This window comes from Haliotis asinina, chromosome 10 (genome assembly GCF_037392515.1).
Source record: "Haliotis asinina isolate JCU_RB_2024 chromosome 10, JCU_Hal_asi_v2, whole genome shotgun sequence".
NCBI lineage: Eukaryota > Metazoa > Mollusca > Gastropoda > Lepetellida > Haliotidae > Haliotis > Haliotis asinina.
The window spans coordinates 16,560,551-16,575,717 of NC_090289.1; the positions used below are offsets into that span (position 1 = coordinate 16,560,551).

Genomic DNA, 15,167 nt, shown 5'->3' on the forward strand with positions numbered 1-15,167 from the left:
CAGATTAAGATGGTCGGTGTACATGACGAACATGTTTATATCTGTTCTAATTTGAGAACAATTTTCCCAAGTATAATAAGTTTCCTAAGAAATGTGAAAAAACATACCACAAAATACGTGAAAGAAAGCAAAACTTACGTTGCAGGGTGTGGTAAACACTTGTGGATAACAACAAATCTAGTATGTAGTTATCAACCCCCAAATATTAATAACTTTATAAGATAATCCCAACATCGACAATGTTAACTGCTTCCTCCTTTCCGTTCACTCCACACATCAGCCTTTCACGAAAGCTCCTCACGTCTGTTGGCATATTCCAAGAAGTGAGTAGTGTGTATATGGTACATCACTACGTTGATTAGCTTTGAGTTCCTAAGTTTAACAATGCAACAGCACAGAAACATATCACAAATCCATAGATATACTTTCATATGAACACACTGACTTTTAATATAAGCTATATCTCATATTTACCGTTACCCCTCAAATTCAGCAGAGGAATTAGAAGGAACGATTTGCCGAAGGATAGTAGTATATACAAAAATCAAGATGGAGGCAGTGCCTAGGCTGCCGATGTTATCCTTCGAATTAAAACACAGCCCAGAATACGTAGAATTTGGACCATCACTGAAACAGGTAAACTCACATATGTGAATACAGAGTGTGTGTAACATTTTCGATCTACTGCCATTAGCGCCACGATCAATTTATCAGTCGGCCTGCATTGGTAATCAAAACACTGACATTTCCGCATTTATTTGACCATCGCACGTTTGTTTTGTTAATGTTATCGTTTGGATACGGAAGCATTGGGTATGGAATAAACCACGCTAGTTACACATAATTATGATATTGTTCCTAAATAATATAATGTTGTTGCACACGTAATAAGAGTACTTTGGCGTGATGACGTGACATAAATATATCCCTTACTGTCGTAGATCACAAAATGACAAATGTCAATGTGATTGTATGATCGATATTCATTTTAAAGTTCTACTATCGGCAAGGCATTACTTTGGTAATAGGCCCGGGACTGCAAGTTATGATCCTCCCCCAACTAAACCGTGTAGATACGGGTTAGAATTGGTCTTCAGTAACCCATGGGGCGACTTTCTCAGGTGGTCAGGCACGATGACATGGTGGACACATGTCATCGTATCCAAGATGCATAGATAGATGGATCATGCTGTCGATAGATCGATTGTCTGGTTCAGACTTGATTATTTACTGACTGCTGCCATGTAGCCTTGATATTGTGGAGTGTTACTTAAAACTAAACTCAATAATTCTTGCTTCACTGATCTCAACATTTTCATGGCACTTGTGTGGCCTTGTAATGGTTTAGTGCAGTTTACTCTCAAGTCTTATCAGACTTCACCCTCAGGAGTTGACAGTTGTTTTCCTTGGAAATGTTATCATGTTTAGACTTTCTTAAAAGTGTACCTACCTAACAGTAAGTCATTGATAAATGGAATTGCATGGATGTGTAGAATATTACATTTATCATGTGTATTTTTCAGTGGTGTATCTTTGAGTGCAATAGTAAAGTGATGTCAAAAGTAGTCAGTCTTAAGGGTTGACCAACATTTTGTTGTGTGTTAAAAAATGCTCAACACTGGATTATTGTGACTCAGTTTACTAGGAAAGGCTTAGCTATGGACAATTGCAGCAGATTTACATGTTGTTTAGTTTGCTTTTAACAAAACCATTCCATTCAATTTGGTTGTAGTAGAAATTATAAGAAACAGCGATTTGCACAAGCTGACAAAGGATGTAATACTGAAACAGTGAAATAGATGGATCTTGGATTTCTTCTTTCTCTTGCTTGTGTAGATGTATTTTATTACTACTGCTGCACCATCATTAGGAGAGTATCATCATTAACTTCAAATGTAATAAATTATGGAAAAAGCCATACCATTCATTATTATTCAAGCAGGCTTGCAGGATTCACCCAAACCTTGATTCAGTTTGATTTTCACTTATGGACCTTCAATTTGATTGTCAATATTGGACCCTTGATTTGATCATTTTCATTTTGATTCTCCATGCAAGTAAAAAATTAAGTTTTATTTAACTCTCTGAGTCAGCCTTTTTGGCATGAAGTCTATCGTCAACTTGCCAATGTCTGCTAACAACTCATTGGATTTTCATTCTGTCGTCAGCTGATCACGTTTCACCTTATTTCAGCACTCGAGACTGTTTTAGTTGCAGTCAAAATTATCTTCCCGTAGTGTGAAAAACATTTAAATAGGTTTTCAAATATTGAATCAAAATAGTGGTAATGGTCACTGAAAAATAAGGGGTCAGATTCAATTTGTAATGAATCAAACCAAGTCTTTGCAGCCATACCTTGTACATGTCATAGTTGACATCAGAAAAATACAACATTCATGTGTAAATTAGTACATAGTTCACTAATTTCATTGAAAGTTTAAATAAAACTGTGTTTGTTGGTCAGAATTTGAGGCTCATTTGACTACACGTGAAATGACTGGTTTTACCATTTGAATAATGTCCTATAGAGATAAACAAGTAATGTGGACAACACAATCACCTGTTAGGTGTCAGTTGAACGTAAATCAAAAAGTTTATTTGAAATATGCATGTTTTAAAACATGTACCTATTTTGTCAGCATGGTCAGGATAGGACTTTCCTTTAATTGTTATTATGTCATGATGGTATGATATTGACCAAGGCCAAACATTTATAGATGATTAAATTTGTTTGTAATTTGTGTGTTGTTTCTTTTTTATATATTTTTCATTTGAATGTAACCTCGAAAAGTAGTCTGAAATGTGATGGACATAGCATCAAGCAGCATGAAAACTTTTAGCAAATTTCATTGGAATTGATCAAATCTTTGTGTTTCTAATTTCCTAATTCTTGCTACATTCATGGTCTGAAAATACTGAATGAATGTATGAAGTTAATAGATGAATGGACCTCTTAAAATTTGAGAAAAAATTGCTAGACATTGTTGAAACTCAATTTTTTGTTTCTGTTTCAAACAAGTTCAAATGTGATTTTCAAAACAATATCTATATGTCAGAAAGTTCACATTGGTGTTTGTATTCAGGAACATCAGTGGTGACTTGAAGATCAGTGATCACTGAAGTGCTGTTTCTGAAAAAAAGTAAAATCTGGGAGCAAATAGAAACCTCAGATGCGGTTATTCCAGGAAAAGATCCCATGTCTGATATATAGTGAGAAGCACCATTCAGGATTTTATTCACTAAACAAAACTTGTTAACCATGGAAATCCCATATTACTAGGCTAGCACACCTTTAGCGTAGGTAACCACTTACCCTAAAACCTCCTTTACAGTTAATATGAGTTATGAGTTACATTCAATCAAACACCCTTGTACAATTCTTAGGATTAAACAGGAACTGGGCAATCTGAATCCATGGGGATTTCTACCTGAACCTTTTCAGCAGAGGTGTACCCAAGTGTTGAAATTGAATGACCCATACCCACTCGTGCCTAAATGACTGAATGACTCATGTCTGAAAAGGCTGAATTCCCAGATACTCAGCCATCATTAACACAGTGACCATTTTATGAATAAACAATGAATATATGTTTCAAATGTAAAGTGAGTACGAGTGTTTGAACTGTATGAAACTTGGAAAAGTATTAGGAATAGAGGTTTCAGAATCGGGTATGACTCTGAGTCATCCTGATTTAGGTGTGAGTAAACCAAATGTGGATATGAGTCATTTAAACTTGGGTACAGGTCACTCAGATGGTATGAATGGTCCAAACAGGTAATGGTATGAATCTGGATGTTAGCTGGGAGTTTGAGTTAGCTATTTTTTTTGGTACAAATCATCATAGATATGTAAGAATGAAGATTTTTATGGATATCAACTTCTTTATGTGAGAACACAACGTTTCGGAGTTAATGCTTACTCCTTCATCAGGTGATTGAGAAAGGGGATACAGAGGTGTATTTATATGTACAGGTAAAACAATAACAAAGTAACAAGTGGAATGAGTTAACGAAAGCTGGAAGCCAGTATAAACAAGCACTGATAGGAAGCCGATAGTTATGATAACAATGATGGAAGCCAATGGTAATGCATTACAGTTGATCGGATATGTTTACATAACACAGATACAGGGTAAGGACGATGTACATGATTGGGGATAAGGATGGAAGCCATCCTTATCCCCAATTCATATAAATACACCTCTGTATCCCCTTTCTCAATCACCTGATGAAGGAGTAAGCATTAACTCCGAAACGTTGTGTTCTCACATAAAGAAGTTGATATCCATAAAAATCTTCATTCTTATGTATTTTCACTTCTAAATGACATTCAAAGAATCATAGATATGGATAGTTCAGTACTCAATTAAACACCCTTTATAACCCTCGAGGAAAACAAGGGTGTTGTTTACTTATCACACCTCTCAAATTCTTTGTAAAGTGTCTCAGTGACTGTGCACAGGCACAAGTAACCGATTTATTTTTGTGGCACCTGGGATAAAGTGGTGGCTAATTTAGATGAAGTCATTCAAGGCGTTACTTCACATCACACATCTCCGAAATTATGTAATGCATTTCTTTCAATAATACTATCAGCCCTTGGGGAAGCTACTTTATGATCTACTTCCCCTCCCCCCACCCCCCAAATATTGTGTATTTAGATTACAATATTGAATTTAAATAGTTCGAATGAATTAATGCAATGTTGCATTAATTCGACTCTTGTGCCTCCTACCAGCTGAAGATTGTTTCAAGCGAACCCTAGAGAGTCATGTCCCTTGGAGCACTCTTTATGATTATATGAATATTCTGCCCACAACTTGTGGATGAAAACAAGTGGCAAACACTGATAAGACCACATGCGACAGTTTTCGATGTAGAGAGTAATTGTTTACTTGCCACATGGCGAGTGTTTTCTGTTTGGAAGCTATTCACCTCAGAGTTTCAGTTATTGATTTGAGGCAAGTCATAAGGGATAATAAGTCTTTTATTGTGTCAAAAGGAAGCTAAACTAAACCAATATAATAATATAATAGAGGCCAAAATATTGTCGAAAATGTGTGAAATTGTGCCTTTAAGTTTAACTTAACTTGCCTTTAAAGCTTGTTAAAAAGAAGTTGATGATGAATATATTAATCATGTTATGTTTTCAGTATATTCGAGAGCACTATGGGGAGGACCCTGCCCTGTACAACAAACCATGCACTGACCTGGAACAGCTGAGACAGGTAGGTCTGAGGTAGATTACCACCCATAGTCAGGGCTATGCAGATAAACAGGCTGGCCCAGAATGAGGTATACTGTAATCACTGACAATCGATATACTTTGTGGTAATTGCAATGTGATAATTTGTACCGGCCTTGTGAGAGCAATGCAGATTATCATTATTTTATGTGTGTTTCATGTATTTTTTTGATTTTGTGAATATTTTCTGTCTGACTTCTTTGAGTAGTATAGGGAATGATAGTCCGAAAACACTTTTCAAAAACCCCTCTAAAAAGCCTCATTTACTAAATGAGGCTTTGGTGGGACCCTTAGCTCTTGCTATTATTACCCCTACTACAAAGCTACGCCATCACGTTTACCGTGACTTGGCAGGCGGTAACACTGTGCCGTACGGTACGATCAATAATTCTTCTCTTACAAATCCCCTACCCGGCCCATCCCTCAAGTAGTACAAGTTAGGTTCGTCGGCTTTCATATCCACTTTATCTATGTTGTAAGTTTTGACCGACCATATAGGATCGGTGGCCCGCTTACGGCTATCGCCCTCGTGTTCCCCCGGCTGGTATAGATACCTAACTAAGGCCCTATCTGGTATCTGTTTCTCCTTTCCACGCAATGGAGCAGACGACTCTGCTAACACTGATTTTAGTTTGATAGCGTCTGCCGGTTTCTTACCAGTGAGCCGGGTTACTTCATGGTTGATTGCCGACACCACCTCGGGTAACCTCGCTACCCATTCGGTCGATCGTTTTCCAGTGGTTGTCATTTCCCTAGCATATTGATGACCGAACAAGCGCTCAGCCAAAGTCCTATTAAATCTCTCAACTATAGCTTGGCTGCGATGGGCTCCGGCCGTGCCACGTCTGACCTTTGTATCGTGTTTGGCTAGCAGTTGTGAAACGGCACCCATGAACTCCCGTCCGGGATCAACTTGCAGCTCTGTTGGCCAAGTCAGCGGGCTGCGTTTGTATATACGTTCTAATCCTTTGGCTACTTTGGCCGAATCTTTCGTGGTCAAGGGTTCGGCTTCCTTGTAACGACTGGCTACGTCCACTACGGTTAAGGCATACTTGTACCTCTTATCATGAGGTAGGAACAGTAGGTCTGCCTGGTGAATGCTATTAGGTATGTTAATTCCGAAACTCCTTCTAGGTACGTAGCGTGGCGCCGGCAAATAGATCTGCCACAGGGCTTGTTTTTCAAGCCACGCTTTGGCTTTCTCTGGTGATACTCGTGCTATTTTAGATAGCTTATCTACTGCGCTAGCTCCTTTCCAATATCCACGCGGGCTGTAATAAATAGCCTCAAATTTTTTCATGTCCATACGCGTATGTGTTTATACCATCAATAGCTATCCAACGTTTCGTGTCCATAGGCGATAGGGATGTCTTGTTTATAGTCAGTCCGTATATCTTATGTCCATCACTTCTAAGCGTGTTCATCTTATGCCTAAAGGTACGGGTTTTGAACAGGGCCTCCTTGAATCTGGCGTGTTTGATGTGTTGTTTCACCACATACTTCTTAACCCCTTTAGCTTTTCGGATCTCACTATTGTCGGCTTTCAATATGGAATACATCTTAGGTCTCAAACCTATGTACTCAGCTATTGGCGTGCCAGCACACTCGTCCTTCATCTTACCTAGGACCTTTTTATTTACCGTGCTGTGTATAGTATGGGTCTTAGGATAGTCGCTGGTGTCGTATAAATCGATGTGTTTTTTCATGTCCTCGTACACGTCCTCGGTTCGAATCTCCATCAGCAGGGAATCCGTGTCAGTGTACAGCACTTCGCACCTGTCGCCGTACTGTTTCTTGAGCTCGTTGTAGTAAAAGTCGTACATCAGGTGTTTGGATAAATCGAGGATACTCATCCCAACGTAAACAGGTCGGTTGAATTTTATGTGGCTTTTCTTCATGTGTATGGCAACTAGGCCGTCTGTGAATATTTTATTACGGTTGAATGCTGGACTGGCTATCAATTTCCTGAGCTTGTCTTCCTCACTAGATCTAACCAGTTTCACGGTTACGCGTTTCCTCAGGTTTTCCATAGTCTTACCAAACACCGAGTTGTTCATGAGCTTGTAGAGATTTTTCTCAAAATCACTGGTGGCTTTTTTTCGTAGGTCTGTGTTCATTCTGATGTAGGGCTCCATCCATGGGCTCTGGTCGAACATGAGCACCCTGTGTATTTTGGTCAGCCTCATACCCAACGACAGGTACAGCTGTAGGTTGCGATAGTGAACTATGTACTTGGTCTTATTCATTAAGTTAGGCACGAGTTTCTCAACGTCCACCACACGACCACCTGACAAGTTATGTTGGTACTCAGACATCCAGTCTGTGTTAACCTTCATACGTTCGGGCGCAAGGGGATAGCTGTTGTGCGATGTGTGTAATTCCTTGGGATACTCTAAGTCAACTTCGAGGATATACCCTTTATTCGAATCTGATGCAATGCTCATAACATCAACGTTTGGTACCCATTCGAATCCTCCTGTAGGTAGATACTGGCTCATGGCCCAGCCGTACAGGTTATTTGCGTCGAGGTAGAGAATGTGATTGGTTGGTTTGTTAGGATCGTAACCTTTCACGTATTGATTATTTGCTTTAGCGTATCGTTTGGATGCCATGGAAATCCCACCTCGCAAGCCTTTCTCAATGAATAGGTGCATGTCGTAATCTGTAAGCAATTCTAAATTAACTCCTGTCTTTTTAAGCAAGGCGTCCCACGACAGACCTGGGCTGGTGTAATACCATGCGGGGTCGAGTTTATACTGCTTGAAACATGTTTGCCGAAACGTCTCGAACACGTCGGCTAACAGCAGTACATCTGTCCTCAAGTACAGATCGTGATAATCGCCAAGGTTCTTACAACCCAGTTTATTCCATACGTTAATCGCGTGCGAGTAATCGTCTCGTGAGACGGACGCCTCATTCAGCTTGCTATAAAAGCAGTCGATAGGAGGTAGTCTGGTCTCGGTGAACTTAGCCCAACTATCCATGTACTCATATGGGTATACGCCCTTCCTCATGAGCAGGTGTCTAGTCTCGGCGTCTGTGTATCGATCTGTGATAGGGAAGGTATTGTTGGCCTTGACCAGACTGTCGAGTGACGACAGGAGGAATTGAAACGAGTCAATGAACCTAAGTCCGTTTAAGCTGAAGGAGATGTATCTCTCCATGTTGTTTGGGATGCACGATATATTACCATCGATTTTCGCGATGGCCTGCATGATCAAGTGAGAGTCGTATCCTCTCAAGTTGTGAAAGACAACGGGGATGTTTATTGTCTTAGGATTGATTTTAAGCTTGAGGTTGCACGCGTTGTGAGCGGCGCCTCTATACTTACCAGTTATGTGGCAGTGATCTCTCACCGAATCACCGTTAAGTGGCGAGTCGCACACGTGACAGTTAGTGCTACTGGCGTGAGCTAGCTTGTCGGCTCTGGTCATACGCATTGGAGCGATTTTATACAATGCATTCCTAATAATTTTTTCTTCCTCCTGCAAGCACTTTAGAAACCTTTCAGCCGCGTCAGGACCCCTATACACTACCGGAGCTTTCGTTTCCCCGTCACAACGGACGACAATGTATCCAAACGAACAGGCTTTATGCTCTTGTGTTTTGTGTGTGAAACTCCCACTAGTGGATGATTCCCCAACCACTAAGGCTTCGAAGTCGGCGTATATTATATAAGGCACAGACATTTGGTTCTTGTGGTTACTGAATTTTAGGATATTTTCACCTTCCTTAGGCATATCGGCTCGTATGGCCGTCTGCCCAACACCTTGGCAATCCTCCAGGTGGGATTCTAATAAATCGGCCCGAGTGAAACAGTGTAGGCATCGTACACAAAAGTGTTTTTCCCCAACGTGTTTCGACTGGTCGTGCAACAACCGGCTGAGATGTTTTATCCACGTGTAGTGATACTTTTCACCTTTTTGAATCATGAATAAATTAATAACTTGACAATCCTTCACCGGGCTGACCCTGTGTACTATTGTTGTGTTACCTTCGTGTCCAAAGACATTTATAGCCAGATTATTCTGTTTTTCTACTTTAGTGATCTGGGATATTGGGGTGGGTTCATCTATACCATCCCAGTTGAGCCCATCGTCCTGTGGATAATTAGAAGGCCTGTTCGGATTAGTGGCAGCTGGAAATAAGGCTGACCTGATAGATAACCTCAGGCAATCGTTTCCTCTATTCTTAACGTTTACTATGGCTTGTTTGTTCTTATAGTAGGGAGGCAAGGCTAGGTATGACCCACCTCTGAACGGCACGTATTTAGCTATATCTAGATAGACATTATCGATTTTATCTACAGCCCACCCGGACCCTAAGTGTGTGTAGCGTTCTAGGTATTCTCGTATCTGCTGAAAACTTGTATCGATTGATGCGTCAATGGTCTCTGCATGTGTGACGACTTCTTGTTTACCTCGGAAGTAAGGCTGAACATACTCAGTGGTACTCCCAACCTGCTTATCGAGCGACATTTTCACTGTGATCTGAAACTTGATACTTCCTAGATTATTTAGTTCCTGGTTGACCTTATCAGCTATCAGAGGCTTGATATCTGTAATGTCTATGTTTCTATCAACACGCATGCGCCAACCTCTCAAATAATTGCCTACGGCGTGCTCAGTGCGCACGAACTGTAGGTCAATAGCTCTATTCTGTCGTAATAATTCTAAAAGCTGTGGTTTTCTCATACGAGAATACCCGCCTAAACCCAAATCGTGTGCCTCGGCTTTCAGTTGTTTTACAGTTGGACGTGCTACTGGGGCATGTGATAACAATGTGGTTAACCCGGCTTTCCCCAGTTTTGAATAACCCGTGTATCCAAGCTGTTTCGCTTGAGCTTTTAACTGTTTTACCGTAGGAGGGACTTCTAAACCTAGTAATCTCAACAATGCTGGCTTCCGCATTCTAGAATACCCGATAACACCTCTCTGCTTTGCGGCCCGCTTGAGCTCGCGCACAGTAGCCATAGTGTTTACACCTAAGAGAATCAATGTCTAATTGGTCGGCAGTAAAGGGGAGGTAACTCTTAAAAAATATTTTCTGGTGGCCGGGTACAATTCTAGACATTCTGTCAAATCGTCCCACGTACCTGGTAAAATATATAGTGTGGCTGTTTCAATCCAGTACTCGCCTTGGGTATAGTATTCCTTGTATTCACTTATACTCGAAAAACGTTCTATATGGTATTGAGACGCGATATCCCGCTCCCATTCGAAGGGGTGAGTATACTTAACACCCTCTTTAATCCATACCACGTCCACTATTATCTTAAATCTGAAGCTGCCCCATAAGGCCAGTTCATATTTGAATATGTTTTCCACAGACATAGCTATACGTAGGTGTGTATAATCTCTAATTGGAGTCTATCTTGAGCAGTCGCCTACGTTCTTTTATGTAGCCTTTTTTATTCTCGTAGATGAGTTGATGTCTGACTACGTTCGCTCCGTGAGCTTTACATAAACAGTAGTGCCCTTTAACCCCGATACCACACACAGAACACGTGTAGTTAGGACTTCCCATATGGAAACAACAGAACCCCTGATTCCTGCATTTCCTACCACAGGCCTCGGTCTTCCCCATAAGTATATATTCGCATCGGTATGGAGCGGGTCTCATGTTTACTTATATAGGTATTTTAGTTTAATTGCTTTGCAACCAACGCAGTAGCTGCTATACCCAACACTATGAAGCCCAGTTCACGATTCATTTGTCCCTTGGATGGTGTGTAGTACTGAGCGAGTGTGGGTTTATTGAGCGGTTCCAATTGTTTACCAGTTAGTAGATAGTATTCTTTCATTGCTTCATCGACATCGTTGAATGTTTGAACGGCATGGTTTTCACGCGTGAGTTGTTCGTTAATAAAATCGATCCTCTGGAGGCGTTTTTTAGCGTACTCAGCCTGTGCTCTTTGTAATTTCTCAGTAGCGAGATCGTGTCGCTTCCTTTCTTCCTGTATTTCAGCCGCGTGATCATCTCGTAGTTTCGAGAAGAGGAAATTACTCCCGGAAAATGCCAGGGCATTCACTAACGCCCCACCGACCATCATAGCTATCGTGGCCATCCCTATATTTATTTCATTATATTATCAGGTATTATTCCTTGTTTTACTAGGATGTCTTTTGTGGCCATCGCCATACCAAGGTTCATTATGAGCATACCCATATCCTGCAGGTTGAAATCTAGCTTGATAGTTGGTTGTTTAAGCACCATTTTAGTCAACCGAGCGTACCCTACTGCTAGACTGGCTACCACTGTGGCGTGGTATGCGTCGTTGACGAACGTTTTCCCCTCAGACATTATGTATATGATATAAAATATTAAAATTATAACATGATATGCGGGTCTACCATGGGGGATACCCCCATACCCCCACTGTTGTGGGTGGGGGGCTCACTGTTGGGTGGTGGCTCACTGTGGGAGGCGTATAACCATGTTATAATCACGGCAGCAGTTACACCTACAGCCAACAACAGTCGGGTTGGGTTGGTCACTTTATGTTGGTTACACCACCGTTTTTTACCGGCAGCTACTCTCTTAGGGTTCTTCTGTCTGGTTACTGTGGGGGGTACCACCACTGGGGTCTTCACCGTCACCTCGGGACTCACTGGTTCCTGTGAATCCACTGGGGTCTCCTCCTGTGCAGCATCCATCTATACTATTATTATTATTCTTTCTCTCAAATTGACAATGTTTTGCCGTGATAATCGCCGCCGTCACTGGAGCCAACAACATACCATATTTGTGGTACAGCCCGCAGCTGATAGAGCTCACGGCGTGTTCGATAAAAGGGTCTTTATCTAGGTCCTCCCACAGGTAAAGTCGGCGCTCTGGTGGAATGGGAAGGAAATGTGACACAATACCGGTGTATATCTGGGTCATAGCCGATCCTATTGTCTTTGTCATTTCTGCTCCGAGCCGGGACTCGTATCTAGCGTACAGCTTATCGATTTCTTCGGCTGACATTTTGTGAATTTTATCCGGAGTGTAGTCTCCAAAGTAATGTTTGGCTTTGCCGCCAACAGCCAACGCCACCAGTTTCTCTCGCTTGGGGGAATCCCCAGTTGGGGAACCCTCCAACGACAATTGTTCGAGCAATTCCTCACACTCCATCTTATAATATAACAAGTAAGATTTAGTTTTAACTATATAATACCCGATACAAACAAAACACAGAGAAATGAAGGTTAAGTTGCACACGACAAATACTTCAAATATCATAGCTATGCTTAGCATTTGCTTAGCTTTGCTTAGCTTTAGCTTAGCTTTGCTTAGCTTTAGTATACTATATATGCTACTGGTTGGTCGGTCTTTAGAACGAGCTTAGCGTGTTTAGTTTCAGCGAGCTGTTTCTTCACCCGTTCCCGTTCTAATTTACTCATCACATCGTTCTCTCTCAAACACTCCTCAAACGAATCCCTATCCTTGCAGTGAAATAAGGCCACCCATCGCGTCTGCTCCCTGAGGTCTTTCAACACCGAGTTGAACTTCTGCGTTAGCACCCAGACGCTGTGATTTGCATGACGGCCGGAGAAGGCCAGGTACGATAGCATGTCTCTCTTTTTTGTTATCTCGCGATTAGCGCTGCAGTCGTCCAGTATAAACAGCGTCGGTTCCCCTTTAAATTTCTCGTGAAGAGCTTTCAACCAGTCCTGCAGGCGTGTTCCAGGGTCGATTTTGTGTACGTCCGGGTCCGTCATCACCCAATGTCGCGCGTACGTTTTATTCATGCCCAGAGTAGGGCACATGATAACGATGTTATCGAACACATCCTTATAGTAACCCTCCAACATATCCAACACGAAAACGGTCTTCCCACAGCCAGTCTGCCCGCATATGATAGCGCAGTGTGGGTCAGTGGGTAACCCCAGGGGGTCTCCCCCATCAGTAGATGGCTTGCACGAATCTCCCATTGTCTATATTAAGTTGCGCGTCCATAATAACGTACAGATATAATTTCAACTTACCAGCGGTTTGAGCCTTCTTAGTAATCTGGATGGTTATCCCTTCGCTGCCGTTATCTATACGACGCCCGCTGCCATGCAGTTTATCATCATCCGTGGATCGCATGTCCAACCATAGGGCGTACTTGGTGGTCAGGTATTCACCGATCTGCACGGAGCCGAGGTCCAGGTCCTTTGTTATGTAATCCCCCACTGGTAGCTTTTTTATCTCATCCCACTGCTGGTGTGGTCTCATACCATGACTGAACAGCTGGTTGGGTACGCCCTCGATGGTAACTTCCACCTTTTCAATCTCGGGGTTGAAAAACTTCTCGCTGTCCCTCCGGAATGGATCGTAATCCTCCACGGGGACGACCAGGATACCTTTCATCGATCGCGCCGGCACGTTCAGGTTGATATTCCACACAGTGTCGCTCTTATCTCGCACGACTGATCTATGTCTCAGTACGCGATCGTACAGGATAGCCATCTTCCCAGAGTACTGGCTTCGAACCTGCCTGGCCAGCTCCGGACTAGTGACCATGTCGAACTCCAGAGAGATGTTGTCTATGGCATAACTGGCCTCATCACCGTTCGGCGTACGCACTACTTTGCTATAGTCGTTAAACGTGAGCTCGTATTCGAGCCTATCACCCAGCGCGGCCTGGTAAAACGGCGCGTGTCCCGTGAGCAACTCGAAGTCGAGCGGCACGCAGAATCGATTCCCGTATGCTAGAGCGATGGCCTTTTCACCGTCCGATAGCTTGTCTTGCTGGTCTGTCGTGAAGACGTATCCTATGCGCGCCCGGGTTGATTTGCTGATACCCTGGTACACATCATTGACTCGTTCTCTCTCGCTTTTCCAGAGATCCTTGTAGCAGTGAAACACGTCGCTGTCGTCGATGCTCAGTACCTCGTTACCGCTGATCTTGACGGTCGTTTTCTTGATGATAGCTCGACCCACGTTCCGCACTAGCTCGCGTTTGTCGTTGTCGGAGGTCAACGTGATATTGAACGCCAGTCGAACAGTGCCTGGTACAATGAGGTCATTCTCACCAAGGTTTGGAAATCTAACCAGCAGAGTTTGGTTCTGGTCTATCTTGCTGGGATTGTTGGTGATGGTCACCGACTGTCGCACGGCTCTGGCTCCTAATGGCTCTCTCAATTTTCTGAAAGGATCTAATTTTCTACCGTACATTGTTATATAAATGAAATATATTTTTAATACTAATGGATGAAGACATACCTATGGATGAGATGCCGGGCGCTAGTGCCCAGGCATTCAATGATGACCAGGAGACCTCATTCTCGCAAGGTGACGAGCTCCTTAAGGGCGCCGTCGACGGATTTTATGAAGGTTTAAAAAAGGATAAACATTACGTATATCCGTTGGAGCGAGACGATTCCAAGTTTTTTGTTGATGGCAATGGCACGCTGCGTTTGAAGTCTCGCCCGGGGATCGATCTTATGAATAAACGCACTAGAGAACCGCTTGCTTTATCAACATTGGCTGGTAAACATGGAAGTAAGTTTGTCCAAAATGAACTAGGCTTCAAAGATTACGGTGGCGCACGACCTAAGATTCCTCCGAAGTTAGTTCAAGGCCTGGAAGGCATCAGGGACGCCACATCAGATCAAAACATGACTTATGATATTAAAAAGGTGTTGGCCGACTACGAGAACGAGCCCTTCCCGGGGCTCAAAAGTACTTTTAGGGAACTGCGGGGGTTGGACCTGTTAATGCAAACCATTCGTGGCCATCTCTGGAAAAGCACGGCCAAAATGAGTGAGATAGACGACCACATCGCCTATGAAAGGAAAAAACTCGGTGAAACTGAGGACGAGGCTCTGAAAGCCCCCATCGAGAAACGAATACGTGATTTGGAAGAGGAAAAGAAGGTCTGGTTGGAGACAGCATCCTCCTTCAAAGAAAAGCTTCGATCCCAGGTCAGCCGTATACGGGAAACCATCAATCA

The 15,167-nt window shown here is 42.5% G+C and overlaps 1 protein-coding gene across 1 annotated transcript in view; it reads left to right on the top strand.

The window, feature by feature from the left end:
- Positions 1-529: 529 nt before the first annotated feature.
- Positions 530-15,167, top strand: part of LOC137298904 (tyrosine-protein phosphatase non-receptor type 23-like) — a 47,267-nt gene continuing 32,629 nt past the window's right edge. The window contains exons 1-2 of the mRNA XM_067831270.1: positions 530-636; positions 5,154-5,228. Of these exons, the coding sequence (XP_067687371.1) occupies positions 550-636; positions 5,154-5,228 (162 nt within the window). The 5' untranslated portion in view covers positions 530-549. The remainder of the gene's footprint in view (positions 637-5,153; positions 5,229-15,167) is intronic.